Genomic DNA, 24,080 nt, shown 5'->3' with positions numbered 1-24,080 from the left:
AAAACAAGAAACACTCGTCCTACCATAACTGGCTGTAAAGGAAGCAGAGAGCAAATCGTTGAAACACAGCTTTCAGTGTTTTTATGGAGCTGGAAGCTTTGAACGGTTGTCAGGCACGTTTTGAGCACAATTGTTGAGTCTTTAAGAAGCAGTTTTCCTCTGAGAAATTCAAAAAATAGTCCCCACTGGACCCATCTCTGAAAATGCTAAACTTACGCCAGTCTAACTAAAAAGAATTTTCAAAAGATATTAAAAAAAAGCTCTAATGTCAGTCCTTTAATGTCCCACCAGCTCTCTTTGGACTATGTAGATGGTTTTTTTTTAGATGGTCATTGTCCTCTGATTGTTACAGGCCCCACAGGTCACAGTGAACCTTCACTCTGAAACTGCTTCTGTCGTTTACTGTTCTGTTTTCTCCACTTTCTTCTGTACTTTGAGCTTCCATTTCAGTGGAGCAACCTGAGATTTCCAGCACTTTCCAACAAACGTCTCAACAATAAAGGCCAGCTGGTTTGTTCACAGAACAATCGATCGCTCTCAGTGAAGATCACTCGCCTTTGAACTCCATTAATGATTCCATTGAACAGAACCAACAAAATGTTTCAGTGGTAGCAGGTAAAATAAATGCAAACACAACCACTTTGTTACATGCATGTAGAAATATAATTTCTGTCCAAAACTAGTGATTGATGTTGGACTCCAGTCATTTTAAGCCTGACTAGGTCTGGACTTTGACTCTTTTTGCATTTGTATTTGCAAAAACTAAATTTAAAAAAAATGAATATTTATAATTTTACAACCACTTCAATGCACTAATTAGAGTTGGTTGATCACATAAACCCTAATGTAAAACAGTGCGTTGCATTAAAACATTAAAAAAAGTTTAAGGAACACAAATACAAATGCAAGCTGCTGTGAATAAAGTGTAGTGTCCAGTTTAAATCCAATGCAACCACATGGCTGTAGCAGGTGATTTTACCTTTGACCCCACATTGACCAGATGAGTACAACCACCTTCCCCTGCCTGCACCTTCATTAAGGCCACCCTTTGCTATCTTCCTTTTCTCAAACCCACCCTGCTTTGCATCTCTGTCTGCGTCTTCCTCCTCCTCAGTATCATAAACCGGGTGGCCCAGGCGACCCCCGTCTCTAGGCAACCGGATGGAGCAGCGAGGCGTTGAAAGGATTGCAGGTGATTGCAGCAGCGGTAGACTCAGCAACAGCAGGGGCAGTGGGTTTTCGTAAAACAGACACACACACACACACACCTACACGCAACTCCACACACATGTGGTTGCCTCTGCAAAGCCGCCTGCCAGATAAAAGGTGTCTCTCGGGTCACAATTAAGTGATGATGCAACCTACATGCAGCTATTGTGTCTGACAGCAGCTCAGACAGGCAGACTACAGGAGACGCTCTAGACTGCCAGTGTGTCCTTCCTGGGAAGACACGAACATCTCTCCTGACACTTTGTTAGAGCCTGGGGTGCCAAATCCATCCCATCGACCCGCAGATTGTGTTGTTCTGTTTCTTCTCTATGAACACAGAGCATCAGAATTACAGGAAGCCTGCGTAGCCAGACCCTTCATGGGGTTCAGTAGCATTTTTGGAGCTCTAGTTGCCTTTATTTGATCATTTATTGACAGGATGGTGGGTTGTTGATCATCCCGGCTTGCGTCGATGACTGAGGCCTCCATATACGGGTCGCCCGCTCGACCCACCCAGCGCGTGACCTCGAAGATTTTCTTTATCATTATCATATCATTCTGAAAAACTCTACAACTGTTACTCATCCCTGATAAAATAAACAGAATGATGTAATCAGTCATCAGCACCCCTGTGGCAACACTTCCTACTTCCAACATACTCATTGCTTCGTATGTCTGACCAACACCCCGCGTCCGACATTGTTGATTTAAGAGGCTGTAATTGATTTGAATGGCTGTAAAGCACTCATTGAGCCACTGGGGGGCGCACAGCGGCCTGGCTGAGCCGTGATAGTCAATCAATCAATCAATCAAATTTTATTTGTATAGCACATTTCAGCAGCAAGGCATTTCAAAGTGCTTTACATCATAACAAACACAGAATCACAATGCAATATAGAATCAATCATTAAGTCAAGTTACATCAATAAATTTGTAATTGATTACATTTCAAATACAATTCTAAACAGGTGGGTTTTCAGTTGAGATTTAAAAGAAGACTGCCAGTCTCTAGTAAACACTTCGTCGCTGAATAATTTAATCATTGCACTGAAACCAAAGTTCAGCTTTGAAAACCAGACCAGATATTTTTAATCTCGGCCATGTTCTCAGGTTTCCTCAGTCGCACAAGTTACAGATTTAGAGATCCTTGCATATTCTTTGGTCAACATGAAAACATGCGACTCTACTGCCCCCTTGTGGCCAGTTTTACAACAACGTTCTCATCCCTCAGTGAGAGGCGAGAGAGCCGACGACGAAAAAACAACAACAAAAAACAGGAAACTGTCTGGGAAACAGATTCATTTTTGAAACATCTATTTAAATTAGAATATAACTAACACTAAAAACTAAAAAGTCCAAACTAAAGCAGGTTACATCATGTATCTCTGCTTCGTTCAGGATGTATCACCTCTTGGTATGAAATATTTTTTTTAACCAGTGACAACCTGGATGACGTAAGAGATGATAACACAACCATATTATGATGAAACATTTGCCAAATAGGTTGAAGACCGACAGATAAACAAATAGTGAGCGCATCGTCTCTTCAGTCTCCACTAGAGGGAGACAGAGTCGAGCAGAAAAGTTTTTTTTTTTTTTAGGTTTAGTAAGACCATCTAAAAGGCTTTTTTAATTACAAAATTTAGTTGCTGCACGTGTAAAGTCTTTTACAAGCATTTTGTGGTTTTTAAACAATGCAAGCCTTATTCACCGAAGAGTCCTGACAATTTTTTTCTGACGTTGATTTTTCCCATCTACAGTTTCATTTTGACATGGTTTTTTCACTTTCTTGTTCTGATAGCCCAGAAATTGATTCCCATTTATTTTGGCCATGTGAGTTCATTCGAAAGCTGTCGAAAAAAACCTCAAATTATTTACTAGAGAGAAAAAAAAACAAAGCCTGTCTTTCTTCTCTCTTCCTTTTGTTGTGTGGGTGCTCAAAGTACGACAGAAAATATGAAACTGTAGTAAACCTCTTTTGAGTCTTATCAAAATTTCACATTTAAAAATGTAAAGCACCTAAAACCCAGGCGTTACTTTGTACATTTACATTATTTTTTTAATGTAATCGTCCAGGTTCATTCTGACCTGGACGATTTGTTATTGTTTTAGTTCTATTTAGTTGACATACTTCACTCTGACAAACGACTGGCAAACCAGTACGTCTAACTTTTAAATGAGTAAATGCATTGAAAGATGATATTCTGATCATCACAAATAGAATCAATACCAAACTGAAAAACAATTATTGGAGTATTTTGTGTGACATAGTGCCTTCTAAAAGTGTTTATGCTCCTTGAGTCTTTGAATACTTTAGATTTTTTGGACATTTCAGAAATTTAGTTTCTTACAGAGACAATGGCACATCATGACACACCGTTTCCACAATATAAATGGCCGCCTTGTGATAAATAACACGATAGTTCATAATGTTATGATTCAGTCTGTTTCACTACACTTAGAACACAAAAACCTCCCTCTGGGATTACTTTTTTCACACTCTCACTTGTCAGAGTTGTGGAGACGAAAATCTTATCGCCAAAAATTGCAAGTCTCTCTTTTTTTCAAGAGAAACTTTGGTTTCTTTCGAGAACAGAGTACAAAGCTCACGCTCTAAAGCTTTCGACTCTCCTCCAGGTGATCACTCAGATTGTCTCTTTCTGAAATCAGGATGCCAGTGCGGGAACGGTGAGCTTCTGTCGGCCTGCGGGCTTGTAGGCAAGCTGCACACGGAGTTCGTTTGGAGCGGAGTCATGCATTATTCACCAAACATTTACATAAAGCGCAACGGGTGAGAACAGTGCCAGAAACGCCTGCGTCTGTGTCGGGTGTCTGTGTCTCAGAACCTCCCTCTGAATTTCTCTACCACGGGAGATTGCTGTTGCCGCTCACTCAGCAGATGTTGATGGATTTGTAGACAAGAGCTCGGATTCTCAAGCACTTTCTCTGAAAACCTTACAACACCATATATAGAGCACATAACACCAGTTTTAAAGTCCCTCCACTGGCTCCCTGTAGCTCAAAGAATAGACTTTAAAATACTGTTGTTAGTTTACAAATCACTGAACGGCTTAGCACCACAATACATTAAAGATCTGCTGTTGTTGTATCAACCTTCCAGACCTCTCAGGTCTTCCGGTTCTGGTTCTGCTCTGCATCCCCAGAACCAGAACCAAACGAGGAGAAGCAGCTTTCAGCATCTATGCACCACAAATCTGGAACAAACTTCCAGAAAACTGTAAAACAGCTGAAATACTGACTTCTTTTAAATCTCAACTAAAAACCCACCTGTTTAGGATTCTATTTGAAACGTAATCAATTCCAAATTTATTAATGGAACCTGACTTAATGTCGTGTTTTGATTGTTGATTCTATGTTGCATTGTGTTTCTGTGTTTGTAATGGTGTAAAGCACTTTGAAATGCCTTGCTGCTGAAATGTGCTATACAAATAAAATTTGATTGATTGATTGAACACCAATATAGAGAGAGCAAAGGGAGGGGCATTTATAAATGGGCATTTATATTTGGAACAGAAGTTTCTGCTTACCGTACCACTAGCTTTAAATTGAGATTTGAAGGAACGGACATTGAAAAACAAACTCTTAGTTCATCGCCATTTTCTTGTGATTACGAAGTTTTGCCAAAAGTCATTATAGATGATAACGAGCTCCGAGGGGTTTGTTAAAAACAGATTCTACACCAAGATTGATGCATGAAAACGAACGCAAAGTGAATAAAATTTTTTTTAAAAAAGCACCAAGTTCTGATCGATTCTAATCTCTTTGCAGTGCTCCTTCTGGCCATTCTCCAATTAACATGGATTGTCTCCGGCAGAATTTCAAGCGGGCCAATCAGCGAACAGAAGCAGACATTGTGGACGAAGATGTTGATTTTCTGCGCTGTTTTAAAATTGTGTTCTGCCGGATCTTTTAACAATGGCAGCGGTGGAACCGAACGAAGCCGTTCCAGCAGCTGCCTCATTTGGTTTGGCGCGTCAGGAGACGATGGTGGTCCACAGTCGTAGGCAATTTCATAAGCTTCATAGAATCAAACTGCCGTATTAAAGCTCAAAGTCAAACGTTAGCCATTGGGTAAAATTTAAAATTTAAGCACACCCCCCCATAAGGAATCCTTAGTCCTTGATGCAGCTGTCGCAGGTTCTCCCTCTCTCTGTTTACCTACTTTCCTGTCTTACTGCTAGAGCCAAAAAAAAAAAAAAAGCCTTAAAATAACAACAAAAAATCTCAACACAGTCCACCCCCAGGATGAAATCAATTCTCGATAGCTGGACAAAGCAACAGCACAGACTGGCACCAAAGCAAATGACAATCACCATTTGTCTTTCCAGCAGGGGGCAATGCAACAAATTCAGCTCAATGTCAAGAGGTGCAACACCAAATTTCAGACTCAACAGGTTCAGAGGTCATTCTGAAGGTTCAAGTTGATAACAGAGATGTTCAGAACAGATCAGTGTTGCTGGTTTACAGGAGTTGACTAGAAGACGGTCTCTCTCCTCTAAGCCAATTATGGAAGCAGGACCTGGATGTAGAAAGTTTTTTCTGACAGATGAATCTTTGCCATGTTTGGGTGAATGATGAGGTGTTCTTTGTTTTTAGCAATAACAGTCTGGGACCTACAGTATATTTTTGTACATTTCACATTACATTCCAAAAGATCTAATATCCCCTTTGTGATGCTTCGCTGGTTAAAATCAGAGGTTTTACATCCATTCTCTTTTTCTTTTTTACTCACTCAGTGTTGGTGTTTTGGATGGAAATGAAAGGTTCTATCCAAAACAACATGGAGGCTTACACTGCAGCCCTTACATATAAAAATCCACATCAAAGATTTTCATCAACTTTATTCAAATTTGTCCCCACACACTATGAAAATTGTTTGTGTTACTTGACATAAATTTGCATGCGTTTCTCTCCTGGCTGGCAGCAGTGTGTGTGTGTGTGTGTGTGCGTGTGTGTGTGTGTGTGTGTGGAAAGAGGCCCATAGTGTTTACTGTGGCTAGAAAATCCGCCTCCTGAATCCGGCCCTACGTCTCTTGTTTCCGTGTGTTTGCTTTCTTTGTTTTTCTTGTATCTTTTTTATTTTTTGCCAGCTCCATCGACACACACACACACACACACACACACACACACACCCACACCCCCCCACACACACACACACACACACACACGCGCAAATACACAGCAAGCTGCAGAAAGATACTGCCCATCCTGGTGATCCTTGTTTTTCTGCAGCTTGATTCAAACGCATGAGCAGCAGGCGGAAAGAGATAAACACATCAGCTGGCGGCTATCTGCTTTGTTTTTTAAAATTTTTGTCTTGTTTTGTTGGTTTGGTTGCTCTCTAAGGTGTTGTTTCGCTCCAGATAAATGGGGTGTCTTGAAACGATGTTTGCACAACAGAGATGCTCATTTGTGTTATTTGAGATGACGGGAATCTGCAGCGTTGAGGCCAAACAGTAAAGTTCAAAACTGAGGAATGACCTCTTGTTTTGTTTGGTCAATTTATTTCCCTTTTCATATATTCAAAGTCATTGTTGTCTATCGTGGGTTTTATATTATACACTGCACAAGACTCCACTGATGAAGAGACAGACAGCAATGGCTGGAATGTGTGCTACAAAAGTATATGATGAATGGAAGTTCTGTTTCCTTTGCGTTAGAAAACATCTGCTACGACGCCAGAAGAAGCGTTCACTCAGCCAACAGAGGGAGAAAAAAACCTCCCAGCCATGTTTGTGCTCCAGCCTGCATTCAGTCTCCATGGCAACCGACTTCTTCACTGGCCGACAGAGCAGTCGCAGCAAGCCTGAGGTCAATAGTAGAGGCTGAATTCAGATCTTATTTAGACATTGATTCAATCTTAATTTCATAACCCAGAATTAGATGTAGATGCAGCCGGTAAATTAGGTAATAAACCTTTTCGTCGTTAGGATATTTCTAAAGGGACTCTCTAAATCATTCCACTTCATTAAACAGAACCAGTGTCTAGTGTTGCTTTGATTCTTTCATTCATGTTTTAGAAATCCCCCAATCTCCCATGGCAACCATTCGGTGTGGAAAACACCCCGGTGGACCTGGCGCCGCCTTCAAAGGATGAAGCTCCTCTTCGGAGCTGAAGCTTCCAAGCAGAACTTCTGCATTAAAGAGCAGCCCCGCCCCGCGACTCCCCCACTCGGCTCCTTCAGACTAGCCAGCATCAATTAGCAAACACCTGGTGGACCTGATCACCTGCTGAGCTCATTATAGGAGCTACTTCTCAATGCAGTGCTGGTAAAAACGTTGTTAAAGGGTTAATGGAGGAGCCATGTTGTAGCGACTTCAGGAAGGCAGAGCTTCAGAAAGAGCAGGAGTTTCTTAAAGAGACAGAGGCCCAATTTTGAGGTGTTAAATTAGGAAGCAACACTTATTTGAAGTTGATACATCCAGCATTTTTAGAACAACTGAAGTTCACATCATTACTTGGTTATTCTATAAAATGTCACTATCTGCCTGGAAAACACATAATGCTGCCCCTTTAAAATCCAAGTTGTTATACTCTCTAGTCAAATTGTAAGCTGCTGATGCTTTGCAACTCTACATTCCTGTTGATTTTATTGAATTTGCCAGGCGGATAATGTCTCTAGAATACCTTTAGGGGAAGTTTATGTACCACCACTAATATTAATGCTACACTCTGAGTGGTTCTAGGGTATTTTTTGTGTCGTTCGGCCATGTAGCTTCAGGGAGTCGCTTCTACGGCAGCCTGAAACAGCATTGGAAGTGTGTGCTCGGGTTTAGCATGTATTTACGCGCGACGCTCACGCAGACCCGAACATGCGAAATGATTCGCGAAAGCACAGCCATAATGCTCTCAAAAGCTTTGAAATTTTTGGAAGTGGCACACGGCGAACAGCAATGACAAAAAAATGGCATTTTAACATAAACCGTGGGTGTGTATCTGGTGGATTTGTTTGGAGAGGCCAGAGGTGTGCAGATCGCGCCTGTGAACTATTTGCTCTCATGCACACTTGTTGGAGCTGCCGGCATTAGAGTTTAGTTATCCAGAAGTGGCTTCAAAAGAATTTCCAAACTATGTGTTCACTCCTTCTTAGAAGGCTTTTGCACTCTGTGCGCAGTTGAACAAATCCTTTTTAATGCTGGCAAAGAGAAAATATCAGCTGCAGTCAATCATGATGACTAATGAGTGGATAACATCCCTGTATTTGGCTCCGTCTCCAGAGGCAGAGGAATCACTCCGCCCCCTCGGAGTGATTCTTAAAACATTGAATAAAAATTTTATATATATATATCTGGACAGATTTAAAAAGATATCATGTTTACATTTGTTCACATTTGTAGCAGCAGAGGTGAGCATGTGGGATGGGCCCACGAAATTCTTTCTAGAATGTAGACAATTGTACATTTTCAAAGCGCGTCAGGGACGAGCTCGTTTAAACCAGCAGCGCTTCATATTTCTGTCCACTAGGGGGCAGCACAACAACCATTCAGGCACAGAAATACCCCAGGTCCTACAACCCTTTGATTGCTGTTTGCGACCCTTTGATCGCGGTTTGTTTGTTTGTTTGTTGTTGTTTTTTTTTTATCAATAAGCTTTTCACTGTTGGAAATAAAATACGCAAGAGATCAAATCTGTAGAAAGCTGTAAGGAATATTGGTTGTGTTGTTTCCCATTGATCAAACTTGAATATTTTAAATAAATATAAAAAATATGCATAAAGTCATTGATCATATTTTCCACTGAAAACCTCGATGAAAATACACTAAAGAAAAACGATAGCCAAACTACAGAGTAACTGAATTTTTATTTTGTCATTAATTTCTCACTATGATTTCTGTCCATGTCATATAACACATAGCCTTTCTGCCTGTTGCAAAACAACAAGAAGAAGAAAAAGCAAAAACTAAAACACTACAAACCCCCTGAAGACGATAAAACCGAGGTAAGGAGCTGAAAACAACAAAACCAGACCCGGTTTGACATCAGAGGGTATAACTCTCCCTCCGCCCATCACTCGCATCTTTTGCTTCTCGCGGAGTCTGTCGGGCTGTTTACAATATAAAATATTGATCAATGCAACACTGGAATGCAGCTCTCCAGAGTGCGCCGCCAAAAGACAAGAGCCACTGCAAAAGGAATGTCAATGAAGCCTCCCGGTTTCTGCGCTGCACGCTTCAGAAAATGACTGTTATCGCCGAGGAGACTGGAACCTATAACAACAACTCACGGGATGTACTTAAAAAAAAAAAAAAAAAAAAAAAAAAAAAAAACCCCAGGTGTGGCTTTCAAAATAACAGGGCTCGATTGAGAGCGTGACAGGATGTTGTCATAAGCAGGCAGGCCACCGCACGCGCCCCATCCTGGATGTCGAGACACTTTGGGAGGGAGATGAGATTCCGGTGAGCTCAGAGTTCCCGGTGAGAGACGAAAACAAACAGCGTCAGTCAGCTGATGGAGGATCGTCTTTATGGTAATCAGCAGACCCGACAGACAGCGGCATGTTTGCTGAAAGTAAACATGATGATATTGCTGGGCGAGGGCTGTAATGAAGGCTTGTCTGTCAAGAGCAGAAGCGATGCTTATGCTGGCAGGGAGAAACGCCGATCATTGACGCTTTAATCGTCACTCATCGTTCCTCGGTGCGGCGACACAAAACCGCGGTGCCATCACTGAACCGCGATGACGTCTGATCACGGCATAAGCAAGAATAAATTCCCTTACAAAAGTGAAGTTTTTTTTCCCCCACCTGTTATTTATTTGATAATAAATTATAAATGTGTAAATAAAATAAACAAAGTAACAATAGCCATTATGGGCAAATGGTTCAAATTCCGTTTCGTTGGACCACAAGAGATGTTTCCAAAAATGAAGATCTTTCTTCCTGTGTGCATTTGCAAACTGTAATCTGGCTCTCTTTTTCAATAGTTACGTTTCCACTGACCATATAATTGCGTAATTTGACAATTACAAAAACAAATTAGCTTAATGGATACATGACATACAACTTAAAAAAAAACGTTTTGGCACCAGGATGATTGTTTTTTTTGGCCGTATCGAAATTGGTCACAAAACTGCAATGGACACCCTTCTTTCCCCGTAACAAGTCACATGATCAACAACCAGATGTTACTACTTGCGCAAACCACAAAGAAGACAACAGGAAGTAGTTAGAGGCTGATGGCGCAGCATGTTTTTTAATGACTTATGTGTGTACATAAACTTATTCACCTGTGATTTTAATTGCCTTTCTTATTTAGTGGAAACATCGTAATTGCGGAGGTGTGTTTTTTTTTTTTTTACATTAATCGAATATCGACAAAGTTTTGCGTATGTGGCTCTTACCAACAATAAGAGCAACATATGCTCACTCTTGTGACGATGCTTCAGCAGCATCGTCACAAGAGTTTTGCATTTTGTTCTGTGGCCGGTTGCCACGTTTTGGACCAACACACAGAACCTGTCTCCGTCCTGACATGTTTGGACATTCTCATCTATTCTTACTTATAGTTGTTTAAACAGATGAAAGCGGCACCTTCAAGCATCTGGAAATTGTTCCCAAGGATGAACCACACCTGTGCAGCTCCACAGTTTACTTCCTGATATCCTGGCCGCTTTTCTTTGACTTTCCAAATGTGTCGAACAAAGAGAGCAGTGAACCTTAAAATGCGTCCACAGACATGCCTCCAGTTCACTCGCGTGTGTCAGTAAACCTTATCAGACCTTTCCAACGCCATGAGATCAGAAGCATCATTCAGTTTTTGTGCTCCACAAATCTAGGAGAAACTTCCAGAAAACTGCAGAGATGCTGGAACACTGAAGCTACATCCCCTCAAAATGTTTAGAACGGCCTTTGATTGACGACAACAACAGGAACATTGATTCATGCTAGTATTCATGCTAATATTTGGTGATGATTGCTTTTGGTGATTTCGATGATGGCATCCGAAAATCTTTGTTGCTTGTCTTTTGTTCTCAACATAATTGGTTATCGTGTTACTTGACGTCATTTGGGCTTTCCGTCACGGCTTAAAGAGACAGTGATCATTCTGAATGTAAACCTTTTCTTTGTCAAAACATTAATAGACGTATAACTGACAAATCTCTTGACATATTATTTCTCCCTTTGTGACGTCTAGCAAATAGGAGGATTTTGGTGTTTCTAACCGACCTAAAACAAAAGGAAGTTGGTCTGATTGACTTCAAACAGAGATAAAGATTTAAAAAAAAAAAATCAGATCTCTGTTTCTTTTCATTTGGTGTATGTCAACTTCTGGTTGCACCATCACTCATTTTCTGTTTCCTGTTAGGATGTTTGACCTTGATCACTTGCTCCAGCTCGCAGATCCCATCCAGCCTCCTCCATAATCATGTGCCCAGGAGGTCAGGCCCGGTAGACCTTTAATGGAGTCACACCGGAGGCTTCCTTCCTGGGTGACTGCGCCGCCTCCTCTGGCTCCTCTCAACGCGGCCGAGCAGCAGGCCTCCTCTGAGCTCCTCCTGGATCTCCCGAACGTCTCCCGTTGCTCTGCAGAGTAAACCGAAGGACAAATAATTAAGTATAAATGACAGTATGTTTACACACTGACATGTTAAAAGTTTCAAATTCAGTTCATATTCAAAAAAACGGATTCATTAATCCAAAAAGGGCAATTACGGTCATAACTAGAACCTTTTGGAAGAAATTTAGGCTAAATTCACACAGCAGGCAAATGCGACCCAAATTTGTATTTTAGTTTTTTCCCGAATGTGACTCGTATAGGGAATATTAGAATGAATACTAGCATGAATCAATGTTCCTGTTGTTGTCAATCAAAGGCCGTTCTAAACAATCCCGATCTTTTCGGCCCCCTCAGCCCTTTTTCAAACAAAAGACGTTCATAAGACTTATTTTGAAAGTTCATAGTGGTTGTAGGAGCAGATTAAGAATGAACGTATTTGTGAATGGGTATTTTGCCACATGGGTCATATGCAATCTATTTGACAGGAACCTTTGTTGGTGAAGACAGGTGTTCCACCCGAAAGGGGGAAACGGTCTTTAGACCGCTGAACGCTAGAAACTGTCAACAGGTGTTTTTGATGGATGAATCGTTGTTAAAGATACATTTCTGGCATCAATAAATGGATGACCTGCACAACGATCAAAGACAGCTCTGACTTTAATTCAGCTGACCAGGTAATCAGCGCGTCAGCTTCAACCCGGGCGTACCCCCTCGGTGGCTTAAAGCATCGGCTTGCCCTCAGTGGTTGTCAATTAATATATTTTTGAACCTTTTCCTTATGCTAATGCACTATTTTTTACCCTTAATTGTAGGTCACTCATATGAAAAAGAGGAGCTTTTATTTTAAAAGTGTTTGGTAAGATTCATTTTAAGGGGCAGAAGTTGTATCAAAGTGGTTTTGTTCCAGCCTTAGCGCTAAGCCCAGTCCTACAATCATCGCCCGTGTGTGGAAATATACACATCTTTGGGGCTTTTCATTCACAACGGATCGATTTGGACGTTTGTTTACGTCCCAGTTTCAGCATGTGAGCGCATCCACCGGTTGGCAAAAACCGGGAGAAATAAATACTGCATGTAGAAGGCCGTGCTCTTTAAAAATATGAAGCTATTTCATGTTTACATTAATATTTAGGGCTCAGGAAGAGCTGGAAACGTGAACAGGAAGTGGATGAAGAAAACATCCATGATATCGGACTTTGCATCGCTTTAGGACTTTATGCACAGGAGACTCAGAAAGCCGCCAAATTGTGGAGCATTATAACCATGTTTTTCTTGAGGTACGAACAGGAGGCGTTACAGTTTGAGCTGTTAGAGAATGAACTTTTTAAAAAAAAATAAAAACGATACTGTGGTTTTATACAGCAGAGATTTTCTCAGAATGAACCTTCTGCTTGTAGCTGAGGGGAAACTTCCTTCCTTTTCCTCTGCAGTCGTTTTGTGGCATTAAAAAGTTTTTGCACTTACAACATCTCTCTCTCTCTCTTGCAGAAATCTCGAGGACTAATTGATGCTGGCTAGTCTGAAGGAGCTGAGTGGGGGAGTCGTGAAGGAGGGCTGCTCTGTGTGGGTGGAAGCTTGGAAGCTTCAGTTCCAAGGAGGAGCTTTGTTCTCGAAGGCGGGGCTAGGTCCACCCAGGCGTTTCCCTCAGCTGAATGGTTGCCACTGGAGATTAAAGTATTTCTCAAACATGCTTGAAAGAGAAAAGGCAAACACTCCGGGAGTGTTTTTTGATGAGGGAATAACATGATAACACAATGTAAGTTCAGAAAAATCGATTTTACATAATACTGCCCCTTTAAATCTTCAAATGGAAAACTGAGTAAGCAGCTGACCAAGCTAGCTACCTGATTCCAAAATTTAGTGACTGCTATGAGCTTATTATACTGCCAGTATAATTATCCATGTAAGTCATGGATAATGTAGTGAGAAATATATATATTATATATAAATATATATAGCTATCTTGTCAGTTTCTCAGTATATATATATATATATATATATATATATATATATATATATATATATATATATATATATATATATATATATATTCTGTCTAAAATGTATTGCATCTATCTGGCTGTAAAAAAAAAAGAAAGAAAATATTGGTCAATTGAAACAGAAAAATATCAGCAACCTAAACAGAAGTTAATCTCCTTTAATAACAATAGTTGTTATTACACGCAGCGGTGTGGTAAAAGCTGCCTTATTCCTATTCAGATACGTTGCATAAACCTGTTGTGTGTCCAGTAGACAAGCCTGAGTCTCTGAGCATGTTCAGGCTTCGATTGTCGGATGTACGGAAGTGAGATGAGTCCCTGAAGGCAGCGCCAGCTCCACCAGTGATCATTGAGCTCCCGAGAGACTCCATGGAGAGGGACTGAGATGAAATAGGACTTGCGGACGGATCATGGCGGCGCCTCTCGGACGGGACACCTTACCCGAACACTGGTCCTACGGTGTCTGCAGGGACGGACGGGTTTTCTTCATCAAGTAAGTGTCGGCGCGAGGAATTTCCGCCGCCGACGGTCCCGGTTCGACGGGAGTTGCCGGGGTGTATCTTCCCCGCCGGCCCCCCTCCCCCTGCTCCGGCGGCGTAACAGGTGTTTTTCTCTGCTCTCTGCCCCGCGCTGCAGCGATGAGACGCGGAACACCACCTGGCTCCATCCCCGCTCCGGTGAACCTGTAAACTCCGGACACATGATCCGCTCAGGTAGCTAGCTTAGCCGGCTGGGCAAAAATACTTTCACCTGTTACCTTTATGACCGCACTGTTTACTTTTCTGCTGCTCACGTAAGTGTCAAACTTTCAACTACAAGTCTGTTTTTTGGGGGTTTTTTTTTCTTCATTTCTTCAGACTTGCCACCGGAATGGGAGGAAGGCTTTACGGACGAAGGAGCCAGTTACTTCATAAAGTAAGGACCCTAAATCCACTGCTGCTGCTTTCCTCCTTGCTCTATTCAGCTGTGCTTTGAAGTTACGGTGCAGCTGAACATGGCTGCTGCCTCTAAATGCCGCTCCGAGCAGAGGGAATGACCGCAGAGCCAGTGTGGGTCAGAAAGAGGTGTGTCTGGGTCCAACCTGCCGCGCACCGTCTACTGACCGTCTGTTTACGCGCTGCTGTCTGGATGCTGGAGGGTAACGAAGAGTTTCTCACAGTTATTTTTGTCGAGGATTGTTGAAAATGTACACTCCATGGAGACGTCCTGTTTGTGAGCTTGTGAGTGAACGTATAGAGGAAAGGCTATTTAATTGATAGGTTAATGGTCAAATCTGTGTGTTATATTATGCTGCTTGGTGGAACTGTTGCTTCCCGCTTTGACTCTCGATCTGGGCTTTTTCTTCATAAAGTCTTCATACGTGTGTTGGTTCTCTTCAGGTACTCCGGCTTCCTCCCACAGTCCAAAAGCATGACCGTTAATTGGTTACTCAGAAGTTGCCCAAAGGTGTGGGTGAGTGCGTGCATAGCTGGCTGTTTGGTGTTGTGATAGAGTGGGGGCTTGTCCAGGGTGTACCATACCTCTGAAACCAGGTATGAAGACAAGCTTTGTCCCCAGTGAAGCCCTGCACATTATCAGTTTAAAAAAATAAAAATATTTACTTAATATATTAACATTTACCTGTTTAAATGATTCAGTTTAGTCTCACTGTAAAAAGTGGAACTAAATTACGATTCCCTAGCGGCACGTTAAACAGGATATATGGAATTTTATAAAATATGTCATGATTATTTTATTCTAAAAAGACTTAAATAAAATACAAATTTATATGGTACAGCCAACAATGTACTTTACATTGAAGCATCAGTTCTTCAAGTCCATTGTCCTTGCAGCAGCCAGACAGAAGCTGAATTTAAATCTGGATGTACGAGTTTTTGAGGACTTGAGACTCCTCCCTGAGGGCAGCAAAGTGAAGAGAAAGTGTCCTGGGCGTGACAAGTGTTCTCATTATGTAGCTGCACGCCGCAGGCACCGCGTCCTGTACATGTTTAGCAGTATGTCTGGTTCTAATGATTTTCTGTGGTACTTTGATGACCTCTGTTGGGTCATCTTGTCAGCTGTCAGACGGAAACTGCTGCTACGATGACTCCAGTCTTTCTGGATCTGATGGAAATAATCTCATTGATGATTGTACTTTTTTTTTTTTTGCCAGGTTAGTGATGTTTGGAGTCCATTTAACAGAAATTTTGAGGGCAGTTTATTTTTTACGGAATCACTACTGACCTGTTGGGGAGCATGGTATTTATTTTGTCTCATGAAGACCATGATCGTATCCTTGGTTTTGGAGATGCTAAGCTCCCGGTTATTTGTAGAGGATCCTCACTACATCAGTAAGAGTGTCAGGCAGTGCTTTTTTTGTTTTTAGTTTCAATAAACTGAAGCTGTTTGTTTTTTCCATGCTAGAATAGTTTCCAAGCAGCTCAAATTAATCTGTCTTACAAGGGAGTATTCTTCTTTTTGAGCCTGCTGACCAGGAACAAACAGCAACAGGTTGGGGAGGGGCAGCTCTGCTTCACTTTGTGCTGCATACAAGCCACAGAAAACTATCTTCACTCTGGCATTGCCTGAAATGGACGTTAAAGCATAGGAACAGTGTAACTTCTCAAGAGAGATGCGCATTTATGTAAAGTGGAGAAATGTTTTTCATAGCTCGGATATTTGATTGTTTAGCATTTGTACTTGAAGCTTTGGGCTTTAAGTGGGCCACCTGGGATTTCACTATAGCCTTCTGTTGAAAAATAATTCAAGCAAACTTCAGACTTCGACAAGATTCAATAAGAATAAGAAGGAAGAAACTTTTTTTTTTTTTTTAGATAAAAAAGTGACATTTTCCATCCATGCTCTGTTTAATTCAGGATAAACATTTAGAAAACACACAGAAGAAGGAAACAGATAAAAGTAAAAAGGTAGGTCAAATGATTCAGTTTTCCTACCGTCTCTGTTTTTCTCTCAGAACGCGACAAAATGAACAATTTGTATATTTTTAAATAATTGAATGAAACAAAATAACATGATTAGCTCTTGGACACCAACTTTCTCTGACCTTTTTCTAATCTTGGGCACCGCACGGAGTTCAGCTACTGCTCTGCTTTTGCTGGAATACTTTGTTACAAAGTCCTCAGCTAGCATGCTAGCATGCGTAGCATGTAGCATGCGTATCTGATTTGTGCTGAAAAGTCTCCAGAGCTGGCTTGCCCCAACAGTTCCCTCACGCCTGCCGCTTTCGCGATTCACAGAGGAAGTTTCTAGTTTGTATTTCAAAACTCCTCGAGTGAGGGACGTTCTCTTTCAGAGTCGAAGCGTATTTAAATCAGTCCCACGTTGTGATTTGCCACATTTTTTTTTGATGGGCGGATTACTGCTGATTGCAGCATGTCTCCTGTTTTGCCTTTGGTGCCGCTGCTCTCTGCATTGTTGCTGATTGACTTGAAATCCCAGAGGACGATCTTATCACACTTTTACATTCTGAATATGACGCGATAGCGGCTCATTTATCATGTCCCAGTGAAAACAGCCTTTTTTTTTTCTAAAAAAAGGATGTTTGTGTAAGATGTATGATTTATTTATCACATGAGAGCCTAGTGCAGCTTAGAGTCTTAGCTTGTTTGTTCAACTTCAACAAGTGTTTTGCAGTGTTTATTTCTGAGCTCACAGTTTTGATGGCGTGAAGTTAAGGAACTGAAGGGTGTTAGCTGTAACATAATGACTCCTTTTGGCTTCAATGACAGTTGAAATCAAGTGTTTATTTTGTGCCTCAGGTAGGTCAAAAGCGACAAACCTGCTTTAAGTCTCATTGATCATAAAGTCTTAAAATTAGTGGTAACCTGATCCTGATTTTATTTATTTTTTCCAGATTCAGAATTGTGTTACCAATACTCAGCATTGCATTAAAATAAGCACTGTGTAAAAATGTAGTATGTTTAAAGGGCCATATTTACAATATGCGGCCCTATAAACTTTATTTTTTTTTATTAAATCTTGTCATTTTTCATCACAAACAAAACTTTTTATAGTGCCATGAAATTCTGATGTCACTTGGACTTATCCTTTCCTAGAGGGTTGTCCATTATGATCTCTCCCATTGATTATAATTAAAGGGGCAGTACTATGTGTTTTTCAGGCACATGGTTCCAGTTTTGTAACATTGAAGTAACTGTTACCTTCAGTTGTTATAAATTGCTAAATGTATCAAATGTAACTTAAAAGAAATTTGACATCGTAATTTATCGTCTTGAAATTGGGCCTCTGTCTCTTTAAGAAGCTCCTGCTCTCTCTGAAACTGCGTCTTCAGGAAGTCATCACAACATGGCTCCTCTATTAACTTTTTTACCAGCGTTTCACTGAGAAGGAGTTCCTATAATGAGCTCAGCAGATGTGCAGTTCCACCAATTGGTGTTTGCTAATTGCTACTAGCTAGTCTTAAGGAGCTGAGTGGTGGATGGCTGCTCTGTGGGGTGGAAGCGTGGAAACTACAGCTCAGAGGAAGAGCTCTGTCCTCGAAGGCGGGGTTAGGTCCACCCAGGTGTTTTGCACAGCTGATGGGTTGCCATGGAGATTGAAGGATTTCTCAAACGTGCATGAAGGAATTAAAGCAACACTCCAGGTCTGTTTTTGATGACGGAATAACATAATAACAAGACGTAAAGCTCAAAAAAGTTGATTTTACATAATAAAATTAAAAAGGATTGTCTCTATGAAGGTTTGAAAGAGGCAAAAGCAAATGAGGTGGATTAGAAGTGCTTGCCAACAACTGATGGTGTCATCCAGAACACTTTGCTGCAGAATATGGTGTCTGAAGCCTGGATATTAAGCTGTTAGCATGTCATGACAGTCTACAGACTGTGGTAGCAGCAGCGGACTTCAGTGAGATTCCTTTGCAAGAGTGACTGTTACCGGAGATCCTTCCCGCCCGCAGCTTCACCGTCCATAACGAATTTACTTTGATGATATGAGTCACAACATTTAATTTCCCTTTAGGATAAAGTATTTTTGGATGGAATCAAATCGACTGCGGCAAGTGAACAAGAAGCAGCCTTGTGCTGCCGAGGCTGCAGCTGTTGGTTTTAAACAAAGCTCAGATGTCCTCAGAAAAACAATATAAAGCAAACTATTAAGGAACTTCACGTTTCCTGGCTTCCCCTGACCTCCACCTGTACAGAGAGACCTGTCCTGCACAGAACGGGGGACTTTTATTTCCTCATCTTCTCCACCAGGCTGCCCACACATTTAATTGGCTGACAGACGGTATATCTCAAGCCAAAGTAAAAAAGGGAAGTGATCTCGTCTTTGAAATCCAATATCCTTTTTCACTTCAAACAGAGACTGTTTATGTAGAGAGCCACGGTTGTGTAACAGCCCTTCAGGGGTCCACCGCTGGAGCCTCTTCTATGCGAAAAATGTTTTTCGGCTTCTTATTACTCCACAAAAGAATAACATACTCACCACCTCACTCTTTTTGGCTTAGTGCTGTTTCCAGTGGGTTTTAGCCGTCCTAAGAGCCTGTTATTACAATGGGAGCATGTGATTTATGCTATAAGTTAGCATAAATCAACAGTCTATAAATGTTTGTAAGTCCTGTAAAGTCCATTTCCAACTAGGTTCCTCATTACGCCATGCAAGGACAAATGCTGACTCTGACAATCGTTCATAACTGGAACCTGGGCTATATGGACTTAAAGTTTTATCACAATATTTTGCGATACCACTGTGATAAAACAATAAAAGTGACGATAAGAACTATTTTCTACCTCCTTTTGGATAACAGTATGACTGTGTGTCACAGCAATTAGAGCCCCACAAACACAAATAATGTTGAAAATAATTCCCATTTCTAATGTGCATCTTTACGACACCGGTCACATAAAGAAGTGAGTAACAGAAAGTCACATTTACTGTCATACATAGGCGAAAATATTGCAAAATTCCTTTCAAATATTTCCAAATTAGCGCCACGAAATCTTTGATTTTTATTGCAAAAAAATCCAAAAGCAATGGCGTAATCCTAGAGGGATTGTTCAATACCGGTTCATTTGAAGAAGAACTCATCAAATGGAGACGCCAATCAAATTTTAACAGTTTGTTAATGGGATTGTACAAATATATTCCGGCACAGCTGACACTTTGAGAGCATTCATGACCTTGACACGGCCCAAAATGAAGATGAGTTTGACACTGCTGCCCTAAACGCTCACATTCTGTTGTTTGCCTGGGCTTGCTCTGATGAAGCCCTCCTCTGTTTTCCTTGAGGCCCAGTTTCTGCGAGTTTCTGGCTTCCAACCCTAACAGGTCATTTTCCTTCAAACATGCTTCGGGGGCGTGCTGTGGTGGCGCAGGGGGTTAGCACGCCCCACGTTTGGAGGCCTTAGTCCTTGACGCGGACGTCGCGGGTTCGACTCCCGGTCCCGACGACCTTTACCGCATGTCTTCCCCCCTCTCCTCACCCTCCTTCCTGTCTGCCTACTGTTGAAAAAATACGAGCCACTAGCGCCGCAAAAACTCTTAGGAGGGAAAAAAAAAACATGCTTCAAACGATACCTTAAAATAAGACCTGCGCACGTACACACCGAAAATATGTGTGATTCTCTTTCCCCTTCAGGGGGCTAGTAGTGGGTCAAACTGGCCCGAACTCTCCGGTGACTCCCAGAGGGGTGCTGCTGTTGTGAGGAGGTGGAGAGATCAAGTCTGGGGATAAACCTTCAGCAGGAATGTCTGCACTGAGTTTAGCTCTACTGAAGGGGACTGAAAGAAGGCATGAGGTTGGGGGTGGGATTTTATTATGTACACACACCCGCACACACACACAACGAAACAGAAGAGGGATGGAGCAGGTTTGATGTCAGAGATTCCTGCAGCTAGCCTAGGACAGCTGGTGCAGTCCTACAAACCTCATTATCCTCTGCTTCAGCTAATCTGCAGAGGAGTGATAAAACGGTAACACGGTGATTCCACTACTCGGCCCGCGACTCTGCTTAAGGCACTTGCTGGCTAACGCTGCTGACCAGATGAGCCTGCATCGCGCTGAGTTAAAAATAAAAACAGATAATCAAGAGAAAATGACAGGTTCCAGGGATGCATTTGCTGCTGTAATTTTGTGCAAAATTTAGTAGGTTAACAGGGAGAAACAAATGTTCATATCCAAGAGGGTTACAGCTATTGATTATTTTAGTAATCGATTATTCTGACGATTAATTGGATCAAAAAAATTGGTACATTCTCCAGGTTTTCCATTTAACCACGCAAGTCTTTTTTGTAAAATGTTTGAAATGCTTTAAAAGATGCAAATAAACACCTGATCCAACTCCTTCTTTTAAATGTGAAAATAAAAACATTTGTTGCCTAAAATGCAGTAACATAAGTCTATGCATAAGTCTAAAGAACTTGAGGAGTTTTGGCTGAAACACTTTCTAATGCAAAATGTAAATATATTTTTTTATAGCTTTGGCTTAATCGCTGCTCTGAATATGTTTTCAGGAAATTACCTTTTTGAGTCTTAGTTTTTCTGTTAACGATTAATGGGTTACTAAATTATTTGACTATTATTTCAATACTCAATTAATCACGATTAACTTGATTAATTGTTTTGCCCCTAACATACAGACATTGTGAGAAAACCATAATGCACTGAGTATCTGTTATGTAAAAGGAGGAATGACTACAGTAACTACAGCTCATAAAATAAAACAAAATTTATGACTGAATTTTAGAAGGTTTATTATACTTGTTTAATAAAGTAATATAGCAGCAGGAATAGGATAGTTGGAGATTCTCACGGTGTGATAACCTGAAATAAAATGTACCACGATATGATAGTGGCATTAGAAAGATTTAAAACAGAAGTGTAGACAGTTAGAGGTAGTTTTCAGTGATCTACTGAACAGAAAGTTTTTGCTGTGGCGGACTCCTGGGCGCTCACATCAAGCGGTAGACCTGAGAAAGACCAGGCTTGTCTTGTCTGTATCTGTTCTACTGTCGGTCCCAATGATTTTCCATCCTTTGGATTAGGAGAAAGTCCTGCTCAACAAAGAGCTACATATAGAGTCTTAATAAATAAAACATACCAGCGCTGCTTATGTCTGGACTGTTTGTTTTCTGCAGTTTTTTAGTTTTCTCTGCTGTCGTCTATCCGGTGAACTCTGCTCCATTCATCTTCCTATCGGTTTGTCTGAAGGTTACTTCTCTATAGTCTTTCACATATCAAATTCCTCTGATTCTGCTCTCTGGATGAACTCGGCACGTTCTAAACAGACTCACGCATTTGACAATAAGTCATACTTTATCCTAGCATCAACATGAGATGACCACCTGGGCCGTCTCTATGGCAACCCAGCAGAAAAAAATGATTCCTAAACAGTAGGAATGCACCAATCAGATTTTTTTTCACTTCTAATACAATACTGATATCTGAGGTTTGGTATCTGCCGATACCGATACAGAAAAACAGTGTTGAATCCTTTTTAACGCAGACATAAGTCTACTGAATTACGAATTTGTTTGAACAGTATAAACAGTATAAAAGAAAATAAAGTACAAGAGAGCACCGGGCATTTGACATAACATGAACGACAAAATGAGACCAGATAATGAATTTACCGATAATAATTGAAGATTTTGAAGCGGCCTAGTCAAAGTCTGGACTTAAATCTCAATCAGAAGTTTGAAAATCCATCCAGTGTGGCTGAAATAAACAATTCTGCAGAGAAGAGCGGGCCACAGTTCCTCCGTTTGTATCGATTTGTGACACAAAACAGCATTCAGTGCGTTCTTAAAATCACAGCTCATGCAGTTTGAACTCCAGAGAGGTTGGCACAGCATGTGAAGACAGACTCATCACTGTCTGAGCTCATTTTGATGCTGCCAGCTTCATTATTATCATCATTAGCCAACCAACAAATGAATTGATGTTTCATAAATATTAATTTCTGCGCTCCTTGGAGCCATTTCTTTTCTTTCTTTTTTTTGCCACTGTGTGTGTCGCAATTAACATATATTTGTGGAATTAAAGTTATTTTTGAAATCCGTGACCAAATCCAAATCTGTGACTGTCATTTATAATGAATAATTTTCCGTTATTCTACCTAAGACTTGTATGACATTTATTTGATCATTTTTGCCACAAGTAGAGTACCGTATATCTTTTATGTCAAAAACATGAAAAAATGTTGGATTTTTGACACATTTGAAAAACATGCATCAGTGGTTGTAACCACTTCATCCTACAGTAAATTCTGCATATTAATAATAATAAAAAAAGGTTTCTATACTGTATAAACACCGTAAATGAACGGTTTGTTTGACCTTTTCAGGACGACAGCTTTGGTTAGGACCTCCGGCTGCGGTTGCGCTGAGTCTCCCAGATAAATGTTCATGCACCTAATTAGGCTGGTATTGATGGGCGGTCACTTGTTTGAGGCAAATGGATTAGACTGCAAAAATGTAGGTAGAGACTGCAGAATACAAAGAAGCTGAAGATGTTGTGTAGCTCTGAAATTCAGCGTAAAAATCCACATATTTCCAGCAGTAAAATCAACAGAAACCAGCAACTGTAGACCGTGTTCCAAATTATTATGCAAATTGGATTTAAGTGTCATTAAGTGTCAACATTTACGTCGGCATGAGGCGTGCGTCATAATTCTGCACCAGAAGAAGCTTTTTATGATCTTGTAGCAACTTTTAATCTTGATTTTAATGTTGTCGGCTCCAATTGCTCAACAACTTTAAAATTGACCCGCAGACAGCGCCGTCCGTTATTACTACATTAAACAATGCGCTGCTGTGTGACGTCTATGTTCACGTCAAACTGTTTCATACAGAAGTCTAATTGTGGTCACATTTTGTTAGTAGTTTGAACAACCGCAGCCAAAAAAAAAAGTCAAATTTCAGCAAAACCTGAGCATTGAGATATGCTGTGTGAACGTAGATAAAGTGATTTGCCTCATATATTAGAGAGAGACACTGAATAATTCAATGTCTCGCAGTTTCACAGGGTTCCTGCCAGAAAACTAGAATTGGCCGCAGAGTGATTGAGCACTGCCTGACTGGCAGAATAAGCACAATGATAGTATCATGAAGCCGTGACAAAGAGGCTTATCTCAAAGCAGCTTACAATAATGTCAGGAGTGTGGCCTTCCAAGATCTAAACCCTCCAAAGCCCCGCGTTGTACCGGGCCGCAGATCCCATCAGCTCTGGAGTAATTGTCCTCCGGAAAACACTGACATTATTAAACCCTGAAAAACTTTTTTTTTTCTTTTTTTGCTGAGCGAGCCGACTTCCTATGCAGCAACCTGTGATGTCATAAGCTGACTCACTCAAAACTACCAACATGACAGAAGCAGAGGTGAAGAGGACGGCAGAAC

The 24,080-nt window shown here is 41.0% G+C and overlaps 1 protein-coding gene and 1 long non-coding RNA gene across 8 annotated transcripts in view; one reads left to right on the top strand and one right to left on the bottom strand.

The window, feature by feature from the left end:
* Positions 1 to 10,512: 10,512 nt before the first annotated feature.
* On the bottom strand, positions 10,513 to 13,728 carry LOC116736752 (uncharacterized). Its single transcript, XR_004342665.1, has 2 exons — positions 13,192 to 13,728; positions 10,513 to 11,753 (listed from the first exon to the last, which is right to left on the bottom strand). It is a non-coding gene; the product is annotated as an uncharacterized LOC116736752 (long non-coding RNA).
* A 68-nt stretch (positions 13,729 to 13,796) lies between these two features.
* LOC116736696 (pleckstrin homology domain-containing family A member 7-like) overlaps positions 13,797 to 24,080 on the top strand; it is a 161,938-nt gene continuing 151,654 nt past the window's right edge. For 5 of the 7 annotated variants that reach the window (XM_032589424.1, XM_032589417.1, XM_032589399.1 and 2 more), the window contains exons 1-3: positions 14,138 to 14,220; positions 14,364 to 14,440; positions 14,585 to 14,642. In XM_032589424.1, coding sequence (XP_032445315.1) covers positions 14,138 to 14,220; positions 14,364 to 14,440; positions 14,585 to 14,642 — 218 coding nt within the window. Of the gene's footprint in view, positions 14,221 to 14,363; positions 14,441 to 14,584; positions 14,643 to 24,080 lie in introns of all 7 variants that reach the window. The other 2 variants (XM_032589380.1, XM_032589352.1) reach the window with 1 other exon arrangement.

The sequence above is a fragment of the Xiphophorus hellerii genome, chromosome 2 (assembly GCF_003331165.1).
Source record: "Xiphophorus hellerii strain 12219 chromosome 2, Xiphophorus_hellerii-4.1, whole genome shotgun sequence".
Classification (NCBI taxonomy): Eukaryota; Metazoa; Chordata; class Actinopteri; order Cyprinodontiformes; family Poeciliidae; genus Xiphophorus; species Xiphophorus hellerii.
This window is presented reverse-complemented; position numbering and strand designations above follow the sequence as displayed.